The following is a 15,322-nucleotide window of genomic DNA, read 5'->3' on the forward strand; positions in this document are numbered from 1 at the left end:
GCGCGCAGAGAGAGAGAGAGAGAGAGAGAGAGAGAGAGAGAGAGAGAGAAGAAGAAGAAGAAGAGAGTATCACTATTATATAATTATGAGCATGATACTCATAACACCTTGTCAATGGTAGAATTTGAATGTAATTTAAATTATAATTTTTTATATCAATATAAATTTTATGATAATTTTTTTTTTCAAAATCAATGATTTTTTTCAACTAATATAAAATTTTAAAATGAGCTAATTCTGATCACTAGTCGAGTTATGAAAATACAGTAATTCTTTTTTCTCTTATTAAAATAAATTAAAAAAATGAACTAGTTAATCTCCATCGTACGCCAAAGGAGAATATCCTTACAATCCACTCCCCCACGAGTCCCCATTTTACAATTTAACCTCTCCTGTTGATGGGTACGTGACAGGTGCATGGCCAGTGGTGGGCCCCGCAATAAGCCAGTACACGGACCACCTAACCCTATCATATCAAGAGGCTCTGATCATAGGATCATGTGATCCGGGGGCTACTGATGCGACACGTGTCCGTCTCTCTCCCTTTGTGAGCAACCCCATGTGCGCGCCCACTTTGCTCTGCAGCTAAACTCCAAAACGTCCTTCGTTCTGAAAAAGTAAAAGTGAAGGTCTAAAATGAAAACAAAAAATTATTTTCAAAAAGAAAGCGACGTGGTATTGCTCGATTTTTTTTTTTTTTTCCTTGTACTGATTTATGTATTCCTCGTCTCGAAATTCGTATATTATTAATAAAAAATATTTTAAAAAATTATAGTTAATAATACTAAAAATAAATTTAACTGAAAATATGAATCAATTAAAATTCAAAATTAAAATCTCGAGTACAGATAATCAATTTTTTTTATCATTTGTTCTAAAAATGATCAATTACAAATCACATATTTACTAGTGTGGAAAGTTTATGCTGGTTGATATATGCATGTTACATAAATAGAATAAATGCAAATGGGCCAATCTGAGCCTATAAATTAAAGTGTGGTGAGCCAAGTCACATCCATCACCTTTGTGTGTGTGTGTGTGTATATATATATATATATATATATATATATATATATATATATATATATATATATATATATTTTGAAATTTGGAAATTAGGACCTATCAAATGGTGGGAGCACTCATGTCGTCTTAGGAGACATGAATTTTTGATCCTTCTAAAGCATGTATTTTGCAGATGTATAAGCAAGATTCTTCAAGTATATTGTGACATAATTAAGTCTGTCCACAAAACCTCTCCTGCAATTTGCATCTTGTCTCTTCTAAATTCACTTTTTTTTCCCTTTTTTACCACAAGGAAGCCATCTTAATGGCCTCATTGTGAATAAAAATTAACATTATGAAAGGTTTTTCAACTGTTGTAACTCGACCTTTATAAATGCTAGGCTAAAATAGTTGACTCATAGGCCTAATTTATTTGTTTAATGAATAAAAGAGGTAGCTAGCTATCGTTTTTCTCAAAAAAAAAAAAAAAAGTTGACTTATGAGTATTCTAAAATTTCCTTGCTGCAGAGTATCGAAGTGTCCAGCACACAAAAAATTACACACAAATAAATTGTTAAATATAAAAATATTTAAAAAACGAAGTTTTCTAACAACTTAAATTTTTTAAGAGATTATAACGGTTGTTTCATATTATTTAACATAATATCAGAATATGTGGTTATAAATTCAAGTCATGTACTCAGGCTCGGGCCTAGACGTGAGGGGGTGTTGGATATAAATATTTAAATACCGTTTTTTAATCAATTAAATTTTAGAGGAATAACAGTTTCGTATTATTAACATAATACTATATATATATATATATATATATATATATATATATATATATATTATAGTATATATATTAAGAATTAGGCTGGATACTATTAATAGTTAAACGCTCTTTTGCTATCAAGTTTTGAACCCTTGGATGAAAATTGTAGGGTCAGGATGATATTGTCGGTTAGAGTTGAGTGGTCTCTCTAGGTTGAATGTGTCCTCACGGGGTTATAGTATTTAATCTAATGATAGAAATAATGAAAAGAGTTGATCCAAAGCTAAAAAACTGGTAGTATTAATAGGATTTTTCACTCAATAGTAGCCCAGTCCAACTATATATATATTATATAGTGAGGCTACTATGCTATGGAACAGGGCGGAGCCTTCTGTGCTTCAGCTCGATCGTTTTCGATGTTGCGACTTTCGAATCGTCGATCGCGCTCGTTAAACTTGATCTAGAGTATTATGATTACCTCATCTATATTTTAATATACTATATATACTATATATGGCAATCTACGGCTGGATACCTATTAATACTCTAAACCGCCTCTTTTTGCATCAAGTTTTTGAACCTTTGGATGAAAAAATTGTAGGACGTCAAGTGATGGATATCTTTCGGCTTAAGCTTGAGTGGCTCTCTCTAGGCGTTGAGTGGTCCTCACCGCGGGTTCACTAGTTTTATCCTAATGGACTAGAACCTCCAACTCCGCAAAGAGTTGACTCAAAGGCTAAAAAAGATGGTAGTAATCACATCATGGATCTTTGCTACGAAATAGATAAGTTCTTCCCCAGTCAATAATAATAACTATAATTACTTAGTAGGCTAAATCTATCGGAAGCACGAGCTTCTGGTGCTTCAAGCTCAGGAATCGTCAATTTCGATGTTGCGACTTTTCGAATCGTCGATCGGACTCCAGTTAAACTCAATGATACTAGAGTATTTGAAGTAACCTAAACATAAATTTTATTATTTTTCGATATCATTTGCCTAGTGATCGAATGGGCTCAAAATCAACAAATTTCAATGGCCGTAGTGAGCCGTTTGCAAGTTTAACGGTGTAGAAATATCCAAATTACGTGAAATTTTGATAGAAAATTCTTTATACTATATAAAACAAGATCAATATCTTTGATTTAAAATTTTAATATCATATTATTACATTTTGTAAGATTTTTATTTTCAGCTGTTGATTTTGAGCCCCTTCGTTCACTAGGCAAATGATATCGTAAAATTATAAAATTTATTTTCTAGCTACTTCAAATATTCTAGATCAAGTTTAACGGAGCCGATCGACGATTCGAAAGTCGCAACATCGAAAATGAGCTAGAAGCACGGAAGGCTCCGTGCTTCCGATAGCATAGTAGCCTCACTCTATATATATATCTTATTGTTTCTATTAGACAAGGTTTATAGATTATTTAACCTATCTACGAAGCAATTTCATACTATATATATTCAAAAAAGTTCTGAAACAACTCCCTTAATTAAGGAGCTTCTAATATATATATATATAGAATTGAGCTCCTATATTTTTAAAAGTACAAGTTAATTATTGGTGCTTGTGGATTTTTAGCCATTGGATTAAAAGATATACGGTTAGGATGATGTGAACCCCCTAGGGTTGAGTGGTGGTTGGTTGAATAGTATAATCTAATGGTTGAAAATGATCCGAGAAATAGATCTCACCGTAAAAAACTTACAAGTACCAAGTACTTGGTGCTTTGACAAGCACCATAGATGACTCATATATATATATATATATATATATATATATATATATATATATANTATATATATATATATATAGTTCGGCTACTATACTCTTATGAGTACGATCGCCCTCGTACTCATAAGTCTTTTTCGATGATAGAGCTTCCGAATCGACGATCCATATCGTTAAACATTATCTAGAGCATTTAAAACTTCTAGAAATTAAATTTCATAATTTTTTAACATCATTTACCTTATAATCAAAAGCTCACAAAATTGACAACTTTTGACGGCCGGTATGAGATATATGCTAGTTTAACGGTGTAAAAGAATCGAAATATGTTGAATTTTTGATAAAAAATTCTGTTCACTATCTAAATAAAGATCAATAACTCCGATCTTAAATTGAAGGATCCGTTACCATTTTTAGGATAGAGTTCGATTTTAACCATTCATTTTATACCCGCTTGATGGACTTTATAATAATTTTTAAAAATTACGAAATTTATTTTCTAAAAGTTTCAAATACTCTAGATTATGTTTAACAATTTGGATCGTTGATTCGAAAACTTTAACATCAAAACTAATTTATAAGAATGAAGGACTCTATACTCATAAGAGTATAGTAGCCCTGCTATGCTGGGGACTTCATATTGTAAGGTCTCAAAGTATATCTATATATCCTCCTATATATATATATATATATATATATATATATATATGTGGGATTCCCTTTTATGGATAAGACCCACCATGTTACTATACAATTTTTTTGCACAAATAGTAAACCATATATAAGGATAAAGTTACCATGCTCCAAACAAGTGAACACATTTGCATCAAGATTAAATAAATTCCCACCATTACCATCTATTTTCCTTTTCTAATTAACCCCTTGTTTTTATCCCTAATTAAGGTCATTCCTATGATAAAGATACATACAAATAAGGAAATTTATTCATTAATAAATACATTAAGTCTCTATCCTCCCCCTCCTCCCATTTTCATTTTTTACCAAACCGCTCCTCCCCCCATCCCCCCCCCGGCAATTAATTTACAGCCTAATTAAAGTTCCTCTTCTACGTTAATTGCAGACCATAAATATACATACATAGTTAATTACTTAGGGATGGAACCCAAAACTCAACTCAATTCCACTCCCCAGTGCAGTACCAAGAGAGGCTGTGAAGCTCAGCTTCGTCGAGAAGCGCTTCCTCCAGGAACGTTTTGTGCAGTTGGATCTTGTTATCAAAGAAAGGAGTAGGATGAGAAGAAGAGGAGGCGAAGTATGAGCTGAACTCGAGACTGAAGCATTGCGGGTCCGAAGCCGCTGCCGAATACGGGCTGGTGTCTTCGTTGAACACGGCGCTCGAGTCGCTGTCCGATGTGCCGATGTCCTTGGCGATCGCCGCCAGCAGCCNGCCGCTAGCGGTTCCTGTAGCCGTGTAGCCTGTCCCAGCAGCCGATCGTCGGCCGCCTCCGATTTCTCCAGCTTCACAACCATCTCCGAATTCCCCAGCCGGGCTTTTAGCTCTTTAATCTGAAAAAAGAACAATAGAATTCTATTATCATATTCACATGCAAGTAACAAATAGGAGAAGCTACTGAATCGACCGTGCATGTGTTATATATAGTACGGCATAAATGATTACTCTAAAAAACTAAATCTAGAAAAAAAAGCACAATACTTTGTCCCCCACAATATTACCATTGTTGAATATTATAAATATTAAATTGTTAGTTTCTAATTATTTAAACTTTTAAATAATTATAATTATCTTTTCTAATAGCTTAGAATTTTAGAAAAATAATAATTATTTCAGATTATTTCACAATAATTTTATTGTATTCCTTTTTTCCTTAAACATTAAAACCATAACAACGGAAATTAAGAATGCAATGTAGCCAGCCCAGTACTTGGAGTTACGTACATATATGTTAAACCTGACTAACCTTTTATTAATTGATATGTGTCCTCACGAAAGGCTAAAATTAACGGCAATAAATCACTATATATATAGGGGTAAAAGCCTACACTTCTATTTTATATATNCTACATGAGAACATGTCATGTCCTACATCTCCGCATCGTAGACATATTTTAGAATCCTGAGAAATCTTTTTATTCTTATCGGGGCAGTCCTTCGCAATATGCCCTCTTCTTTTACAGATGAAACAATCTTGCCCCTGTAAAAAGATCAGGTAGATCGGATAAAAGGTAAATAAATATATCGCCGGTAAACAGAATATACAGGATTTGTTATTAACATTACAAATGTGATATTATTAACAATGGTGCAGCCAGTGCAGTTCTAAGCAGAAATATATATATATATATATATAGAATCCGGCTACTTATGTTATTAATAGCACGAAGCACTTGGTGCTACCAAGTTTTCCGCCGTTAGATCTACCCTTTTGATCATTTTCATCCGTTAGATCATACTATTCAACCAACCACCCACTCAACCCTAGGGGACCCACATCATCCTAACCGTACATCACTTAATTCAATGGCTAAAAACTTGGTAGCACCAATGACTTGGTGCTATTAATAGTATATTAGCCTAGTTCTATATATATATATGAAACTATTTTGTCTCTTTTAAGATTCACTACCCTAGCTCTCCAAATTAATCTGGCGTACATTTGATTTGTCTGATGCATTTGAATTTAATTACTACTGTTGCAGTTGAAACTGCACGTACAATCAGGCTGATCAACTGCGGCAGTGGCAGTAGTAGCAGTCGCAGCTAGAACTACGTCCGAATTGATTGCTGTAAATATTTTCGATCTCAAAGAGTTATTAATTAGGTGGCGGTGCATGCATATATAGAGATATAGGTACAGATATAGATAGAGATATGAGGGGACCTCGGCGGCGAGGGCGTCCTTGTCGCGGCGGAGGGCGTCGCACTGGAGGCGGAGGGCGTCGTGGCGGGAGCGGAGGGCGGCGTAGTCGTGGTCGAGCTGCTTGGCCTTCCAGCGGGCGCGGCGGTTCTGGAACCAGACGGCGACCTGGCGCGGCTGCAGGCCCAGGTCCCGGGCCAGCTGCGCCTTCCGCTCCGGCCCCAGCTTGTTCTCCTCCTCGAAGCTCCGCTCCAGCGCCCGCACCTGCTCCGTCCCCAGCCTCCGCTTCTTCGCAACACCAGTAGTAACCCCCATATTCATGACCTTCGTATTCACAATTACCCCAGCTCCCACCACCACCATCTGATCCTCCTCCTCTTCTCCCTCCTCCTCCTCCGCTGCCCCATCGTCCTTCCCCAAGCTCCCGACTTTCTCGCGGTTTCTAGCAGCTTCGGCCGCCGCGAAGCCCCTCCACCACCACCACCACCACCACCAACACCAACACCCTTCTCCTTTCCTATTTATACACATATATGCATGCACAAAGTACAAACACAATTATACAAAGAAGGAAATTTTCGATCGTATAGACGCGCGTTAACAATTACCTCCACCATATATGTAGTGCAATTTGGAAAACCACACACGGTTGAATTCGCTTTATATATAATCAAAAAATTTTAAAGTTCAGATACATGTCTAATCATATAACATAATTAGAATTAGAGCAAGGTTTTTTTTTTATTTTTTATTTTTTGTGTGTGTGTGGTTTTAGAAGAATTTATGAAGAGAACTAATTAGTCAGGAGTATTGACGAGGATAAGAATTAATTACAGTACATGGATACATACCTGGTGGGGAGATGGGGGTGAGAGAGATCCTTTCTTGTGCTATGAGACCTTCCAAGGGGAGTGAGCTTCTTGGCCTCTTCATTGGTTCTTCTTTTTTCTCTTTGTTTGGTGATTAATTTCTATTTTTCTTCTTTAAATTTGTGCTGTGGAGAAGCGAAGAGAGGGATCGAAGGTTTTGAATTAAGATGCAAGAGGAAGAAGAGGAGGAGGAGGAGGAGGAGAAGGAGAGGAAAAGGAAGAGATGATGGGGTGGGAGGGAGATGAGTTGGACACCCATGTTTCCTCTTCTCTCTCCATCCTCTTTCCCATCACTTCTTCAATTCATAGCCCATCCATCACCTTATAAAAATTAAATAGAGAGAGAAGAGAAGAGTCAACAGTTGCTGCGGGAATCAAGCAGTGTATATATATTATTATAAAAAAGAAAAGGAAAAAAAAGAGGAGACGGAGAAGTAGTAGTGTTGGGAGTTTTTCTGTTTTTTTTTTTTTGGTGGGGTATGAGAGGGAGAGGGGAAATGGGACTTGAGAGAATTGAGAGGCTTGGTCTAATTAATGGAATGAATGATGAGTCAAGAAAATGAAGTGAGGGTGAGATAAAACTCAGAACCAAATGCAGGTGCAATTCTCTGTACTACTGCATTTGATCACTTTCAAAATTTACAGCTTTTACTGTGAAGTTGAAATGAAGGGTGCCAGCTAATTTAGAGCTTTCATTTCTGCTGCTGCTGCTGATAATATATGGTTGATAAAATACTAATTTTGTTTCCGCATTTTCGGCGAGTCTAAATTCATGCGAGGCTAGAGACGAGATATATCTAATGAAACTCATTTAATCTACAAATTTAAGCCTATTAAGTCTGGATCCACTAGTACGTATCGACTATTTAACTCATTTATAATTCTCCTCGTAGTAACAGCAAATGATATGGTTAGGATAAAGATGATTATTTGTTCTAACTGAGGAGAATTTGTTGAAAATCTGGTACTCGTAATTTACTTTGACATTAACTGCTGTTGATCCGGTACTAGTTATTGGGATTCCACAATAAAAGTATCAAATTAAATTTTTACTATAAATCAATCTTCTCAGAAAAAACTCATATAAGCACAAAAGTGAGAAAACCAAACATAACATATACAGGTAAAATAAAATTCATTAAATAAAGAAAAAATTACACCTGACTTCTCTTCTATATAGAGTAGCTCCAACTCGAGCTCTCTTTTTGAATCTCTCTCACTCTTCTTTCGTCTTTTGTAAGTCCAAAAGAAGACCTTTTTCTCATCCTATGCATCCATGCATAAGATATAGGAATGACGCACGACCACGAAAGTCGCACACGTCCACTAGGTGCATCCAAAATTATGACCATCTTGTCAAATACCATATGGGTGTGGCTAAGCCGTACCACCACAACCAAATTAATAACACTTATACTATATTTATAGCTTAATCGAAAAGCCATCAAATTCTAGTCCAATAGGATTTTTATTCTATTTAATATTTAAATTTGAATTAATTTATCTCTACTAAATTTAAATATTATTCCTAATCCAAGTAGAATTCATCTATAAATCTAATCAAATCTCAACAGAATCTTGATCATTTGAAAATCCTTTTAGATTATTGAGGTGTTATTCAAAAAACTTAATTTCTAAAAAAGATGTCATTGGTGTCTCTAATAAGTCAATCTTGCATGCATTAATTAGCTTGTTGCAAAATTGACAAACTTAAACATATAAAACCCCCCCCACACCAACTTCATATTTGCTGCACCTCATTCAAAGCTAGCTCCAGAGTACTTAAGATTTTCTAGTCTAAGGTCTAAATATACTCATCCTCTGTTCCGTCTCTACATGGAAAAATAAAATGAAACTATGTTATTTCTAAACTTGACATAAATTTAATATTATTTTCATACCAATGTTTTGAGGGAAGTCACATGGTATATAAAGAAAACTGTTTATTCTAATGTGTGCATTAACGAAAGAGATACAATTATTGCACGGTTTAGGTAGTACTACTGTTGTAGCTATTTGATATCATTACTTCATGTATACAAATATAACTATTTTTGTCACTGAAAAGAAGAAAAAAAAGAAAAAGAAAGAAAGGGAACTCTCCAACCATTGCAGAATCTGTAGCTATTAAAGCATACTTGTTTCTAAATAGAAACATCAACAGTAGAAGCAACAAGTGGTTTTTCCTGTTATAGATGATGTAGTAAGCCAATCATAGTGGTGATGGCATTAAATAATTGCCTCTTGGGTTACTCTTTTATGCATTAACGTTTGTTGTTTTTCTCCCTCCTATATATGTGTTACAAAAGAGCGAGCAACGGAGAGATAAACTTATGTGTCTCGGATGGCATTTGTTCTTGGTCAATAAGGACGTATATGAATCATTATTCATCTTAAAAAACTTAAGTTATTAAAGAACAATATTTTTCATCGCGTAATATTTAGCCTTACAAAAGTTTCAATACAAGTTTAAGAGTGAAGTTCCATTCAATAAGACATGCACAACTTCAAGTAGTACCTTAATTATCAGTCCAAATTTTCGAGCCTGCATATGCATTTAAGTCGTATTTACTCAAATATAAGCATCAATAAGTAGCTTCTTTGTAGCTATTAGAAAGGGAAATTATATTCTATAAGATCCTTAATTCGAGGAGGTTTAAGTTACATATTCTTATTTCTTACTTTTGATCCAGAGACATGCATATGTGATGTACCTAGTTTTAATAGTAATAGATTGAGTTGTCGATATGTGGGGTTTTTGTTGCCCAGTATCTCTCAAATGGGAATCTAGTGTAATCTCAGTAACCGTACTTAAATTATAGTCACTTACAACTGAAAAAGTTAAAGTAATGTTTTGTGTCAATAAGTTCGGCTTTTGGCTTGCCTTTTCTTCCATCAGTGTGCGGAATTCATATGCATGTTCTGAGTCATGGAATTAGGTGAAGTAAGTCGAATTCAGCGACAACGGCTACTCGGAAAATCGTAGACACTTTTCTTAATATGGTACACAATAAACCAGATCGAGTTGTTTATTTTATTAAATTTTTTTTGATTAAAAAATTAATCAAAATTGTATGAAGGGTTTGTTTGACGGTAATAAGAACAGCAAAAGAACGCGCAAAATTGTATGAAGGGTCTGTTTGACGGTAATCCAATAAAAAGTCTCCGAATCAAGTCACAATATGCGAATGCTTTCAAAATATATTTCCGATAAATTGCAGGCGTGTTTAATTGAATTTTGTTGTAGATAATCTACAATTGGAGATAAATTTGGTCTAAAGATACAACAGTTATGTCTACAAACTAGTAAAAAATCACAGATATAAAGAGCTTTCACTTTTTGTACATGTTCATTCATTGATGTTTAGAGTGGCAAACATCTATTGGTGCGGTTGCAGGCATTTTTAGTTGGTACTTTCAACAGTTAGTCCTTTGACATCAAATAGTATAATGATCACCTGGCAACGCGACTGTCTTAATTTTTCTTTAACTCACAGATCTCATAGTTTTTTTTTTTTTTTTTTTTTTTTTTTTTTTTTTTCCCACTAAAATCCAAGAGGTTGTATCAACTCTTAATTCTTTGGTTATATAAAATATAACCCCATATAAGGAGTTCATATGTAGTATTTTCCTTGTTCTTTAACTAAAGGATAAGTTACACATTAATTTGGTCCTCAAACTAGGAGGCGTGTGGGTAATTTATCCTTAACTAAATTACACTAGTGGTCCTCAAACTATGAGGGGTGTAGCGCTTTGGTTCTAAATCTTAATTTATGATGATATTTGACTTTATTAAAGAAATAAATAATCTAATTAGTTGATTAAGTATTAATGTGTCACTAATGTGAAAGTGAAACGATGTCTTAATTATTATCGTGTCATTAATCACAATACTATTGTATTATTTCTATGTTAATGACATGTAAATAATTAATCAATATTAGAAAAGCTCAAGTTAAAAATTATAATAAATTAAAGTTTGAACACGAGCCTCATAGTTTGAACACCCAAAGCATAATTTAGTCGTTTTCTTTCTCTATGGGCCTAGTTATCCCTTGTGTCCTTTTTTTTTTTGTTTGTGATTTGTTGCTGTTAGTGAAGCTATTTTTCTTGACATATATATCTTCAATCTTTCTATGATGAAGCAAACGGTTTGGATTTGTGTATGTACAATAGAATAAGGATCAAAGATTAAATGGGCTTATGAATGCTTACCTGTAACATGAAATAAAATTAAATGAAACTAACTCGAAATGTAGTCCATTTTAGGATGACTATTCAACTTTTAAAAGAAAATAATTCTGCCACCTAATCTTTGAATGTGTGTGATATGATTGATGTAGTGACTCTTTTATGAAATTTGCGTAATTACAATATTTGTCGAAACAAAAAAAAAAAAAAGGCTCAAGTTCTATACTGAAAGGGCCATTAAAAGATCAAAACATACGGATTAAAGGAAAACCAAAAAAGATAGTAAAACAAAAGCCGACTGTAAGTTGAATAAACATATGAAAGTGAGCCATAATTCAGATTGGTTTTCTATTACTTACGTATGAAATACTCTACCACCCGATTTAGCGCAATTGGCAACCTGTTTGATGGTCGATATTCATTTACCTAAGTTCAAACTCTATTTAGTGCATATTTGTAAATGAGTTTATTTTTGAAATGTAAACAAAACGAATAGCGCGCATATATACTAGAATTCTCTCTCTCTCTCTCTCTCTCTACCTTAAAAAAAAAAAAAAAAACTTATTTTCCTCCAACTCCTCTTATATCTCATTTTCCAAGTAGGCAAGGGAATCTAAAAGGGTAGAAAAGAGAACAAAAAGATGTTGTTTGGGCCCAGGAAAAAAAGTAAAAGATAAAAAAAAGTCACCTCAATCAACTGGTGCCCAGTTTTTGGAACTACATGCAAAGCACCAATGGAAGCTTTTTCACCTTTACTAGGGTGCCTAGAAAGTGATTGGCTCAATCTCTTTCATTTTCCCCACCTCTAATCTCTTACAAATGACCCCCCTCTAGAGTGCTAGTACTTCCCCCTCTGGAATCCAATACAAGAGAGGGGGAAAACTGCGGCTGCTTTGGTGGAAAAGTGAAACTGTTCCCTCATATCTTATTATACTCCATGGATCAGCTACTTGTTCCTGTCAAAGAATGTGATGCTAAATTCGAAAAGCATAAGTGCTAATTTGTAACTTTTGCTTCCGTTGCAGAACGAAATCATTGGGTACGTACGTAGATTTTAATACGGTACGTATTTCTTCGAATGATACCACTCCCATAGTATGCCACCACATAATGTTTTTGATAAGTTTGCTTACTTATTTAAATTAGAAAAGCTTTTATCAAACCGGAAGTTTCGACTTGAAACTTACTAGTCTGATTCTTATTCTAACTTGCATTAAAAGGTTTTGGAAGGATTGTAAGTGGTGTTTGGATGGAGAATTATTATTCTGAGAATATGGATTATTTATAATTTAAATATCTTTTACGAGATGCTTATCCACAAATTCATAAATTCATATTGAATTTGTTGGGACAACGAAAACATTTGGTACTATATTTGTTCCCTGTTACTAACCATAATAACATCTTGATATTAAATTACTTTTAGTACTTGTGATAAGCTCCTCCAAATTAAGAAGTGAAATAAGTCCACAGTAAGCTATTGCGGCATAAAGATGTGGCAAAAAGCCGAGTACCATCATACGTTGCTTCATCTTCACCATGTCATGAACGTCGCGTTCATCAAAAACAATGTTGCTTTTCCGGAAAGCTATTTTTGGGTGGTAAAAACTCTTCTGAAAGCACGACCCCATTTGAGAAAAAAAAAAAAGAAAAAAAAAAAAAAAAAGGTGGAGGAGAAAGTGATGGGGTTGATGGAGATTGCACACCATTTCCCACCAACTCGAGAAGTTCCGGTTGTCTGGCATTGAATTTTTTTTTCTGACAAAAATTCAAATATCCATTTTTATAGTTTCTTTTTTTTTTTATTTTAGTATTCTGTGATTTATAATGTATCATTTTCATACCCCTATGCTTTTTCTTTTTCTTTTTGTTATTTTTTTTACTAATTTTTTTCGTTAAATCAGTAACAAAGTTAAAACTAAAAACTATGTTAAATATAAAATTATATAAATACCATTTTCTAGCTAACAGCTTAAGTTTTTAGAGTACAACGGTTGTTTCACATGGTATCAAAGTAGGAGGTTCTAAGTTCGAGTCACGCCGTGCTTCTAGCATATTAATTTTCTTCCATTTAATTCAAGCCCACGTCATGAGCAGACTAAAAAAAAAAGTCTCGAGCCTAGAGTATTAAATATAAAATTATATAAACACCGTTCTCTAACAGTTTAAACTTTTAGAGTACAATGGCGGTTTCACATGGTATCAGAATAAGAGGTTCTGAGTTCGAGTCACGCCAGGTTCCTAACATATTAATTTCCTTCTATTTAATTCAAGCCCACGTCATGGACCAACTAAAAAAAAAAGTCTCGAGTCTCGACCCCAAACGTGAGAGGGAGTGTTAAATATAAAAATATTCAAATATCATTCTCTAATAGCTTAACTTTTTATAGTACAACAGTTATTTCACAGGGTACTAAAGTAAAACTATATATAGGGTATTTGAAGGTTTTTATATATAATTTAACAAAAAATTGACAGAGGGCCCGACGAAAAAATAAATAAAAAAAACCACATAAGTGGTATTTAAGTTTACCGTTTTTTGAGAGAGAAAAATAGCATACTATCAGTTTCATTTATTTTTTTAAAAATAAACTTAGTTAAAAATATAAATTAATTAAGATTTAAATTTAAAATCTTCAATATCAACCACCAGATTTTTATAACTTGCGCCGGGAACAGTCTGTTTGTTTGGCATTGAGTTGAGCCCCCAAATTGCAAGCATATGCAGCAAAGTGGGTGTAGTACACGCTGTACCGGATTATGCCTGTGATCGACTGTGTGCGCCACTTGTGGTTGTATCGTACGGCGCATGCTGTGTTGATCAGCTAGCGAATATCAGTATGATTGACTCGTGTGCTAGCTAGTAGTCATGTGGGTCCAAAACCTTTTTTTTTTTTTTTCATTTATTTCAGAAAAAATGCTTTGGATCCTCAAAAATACTTGTGTGTTAGTATGAAGTGCCGAGTAACTGAGAAATATTTTATCCCGGTCAAAATCTCTTTTTTTTTTTTTTTAATCTGTTTTGTATTTAATAGGATGGTAGGGAGGTCAGAACTAATAAAAAAGAGTAATATTCATTCGTTTTCATTGGGAAACATAGAAGCAAACTGGACGGATACGAGGATGGAAGTCCCACCCCTCCTTCAGATTTGACTACTAAAATTCCCCCTCGTCTCCTATCTTGAATTTATGACGGGTTAAAAAAATATATTCTATAATTCATTCCGACTTATAACCTATCTCCTGCCAGTGCCACGAATTCGTCTTGCCAACTAATACTTGTTTTTACAAATTATACTAGTATTCATATTTTATAAAATATAAATTAATAAATTTTTAATAATAATAAATAATATTACCAAGTTATATATATAATAATTAATAATATTAATTATATAAATTAAAATATCAATCCTAATTGAAAGTAAAATTCGAAAATTTAAAAAATATGAGAAATGAGAGCACCAACTTATTTGTATTTTAGACTTTTTATAAATATATTATTAGTTAGGGGTATTATCTTAAAATATAAAATATTTTCGGGAGGGATTATGGCGGGCCAGATTAGGAGCGAATTCAGAGTAGGTCAAATTTTTTTTCATTTTCTACCTCGAATCTCTTTCGGATCATAAAGATCACTTCGTTTTTTTATTCCGAACCTGTTTATTTTGTTTTGTTTACTGTCCAATTCGAGGCGGAGCGAGGTGGGAGTCCCCCAACCCATCCCTTCTGAGGAAGGTGGATTGGACGCCACACAGACTTTACGAATAAAATTGCTTAGTCCGTGACGCATCGTACACGTTTGTATCTTAACTGATTCAGTACAATCTAACTAACATGTATTTTTCTATAATATTAATAAACTAAATATTTTTCACATCAATATTTTTTGGCCGACGCACTCTGCTAGTAA

The 15,322-nt window shown here is 34.0% G+C and overlaps 1 protein-coding gene across 1 annotated transcript; it reads right to left on the reverse strand.

Moving 5' to 3' along the window:
* LOC109721480 (homeobox-leucine zipper protein HOX13-like) lies at positions 4,648-6,712 on the reverse strand. Its single transcript, XM_020249131.1, has 2 exons — positions 6,348-6,712; positions 4,648-5,032 (listed from the first exon to the last, which is right to left on the reverse strand). Exons 1-2 carry the CDS (start codon positions 6,710-6,712, stop codon positions 4,648-4,650), a joined length of 750 nt encoding a protein of 249 aa, XP_020104720.1.

This window comes from Ananas comosus, linkage group 15 (genome assembly GCF_001540865.1).
Source record: "Ananas comosus cultivar F153 linkage group 15, ASM154086v1, whole genome shotgun sequence".
Taxonomy (NCBI): domain Eukaryota; kingdom Viridiplantae; phylum Streptophyta; class Magnoliopsida; order Poales; family Bromeliaceae; genus Ananas; species Ananas comosus.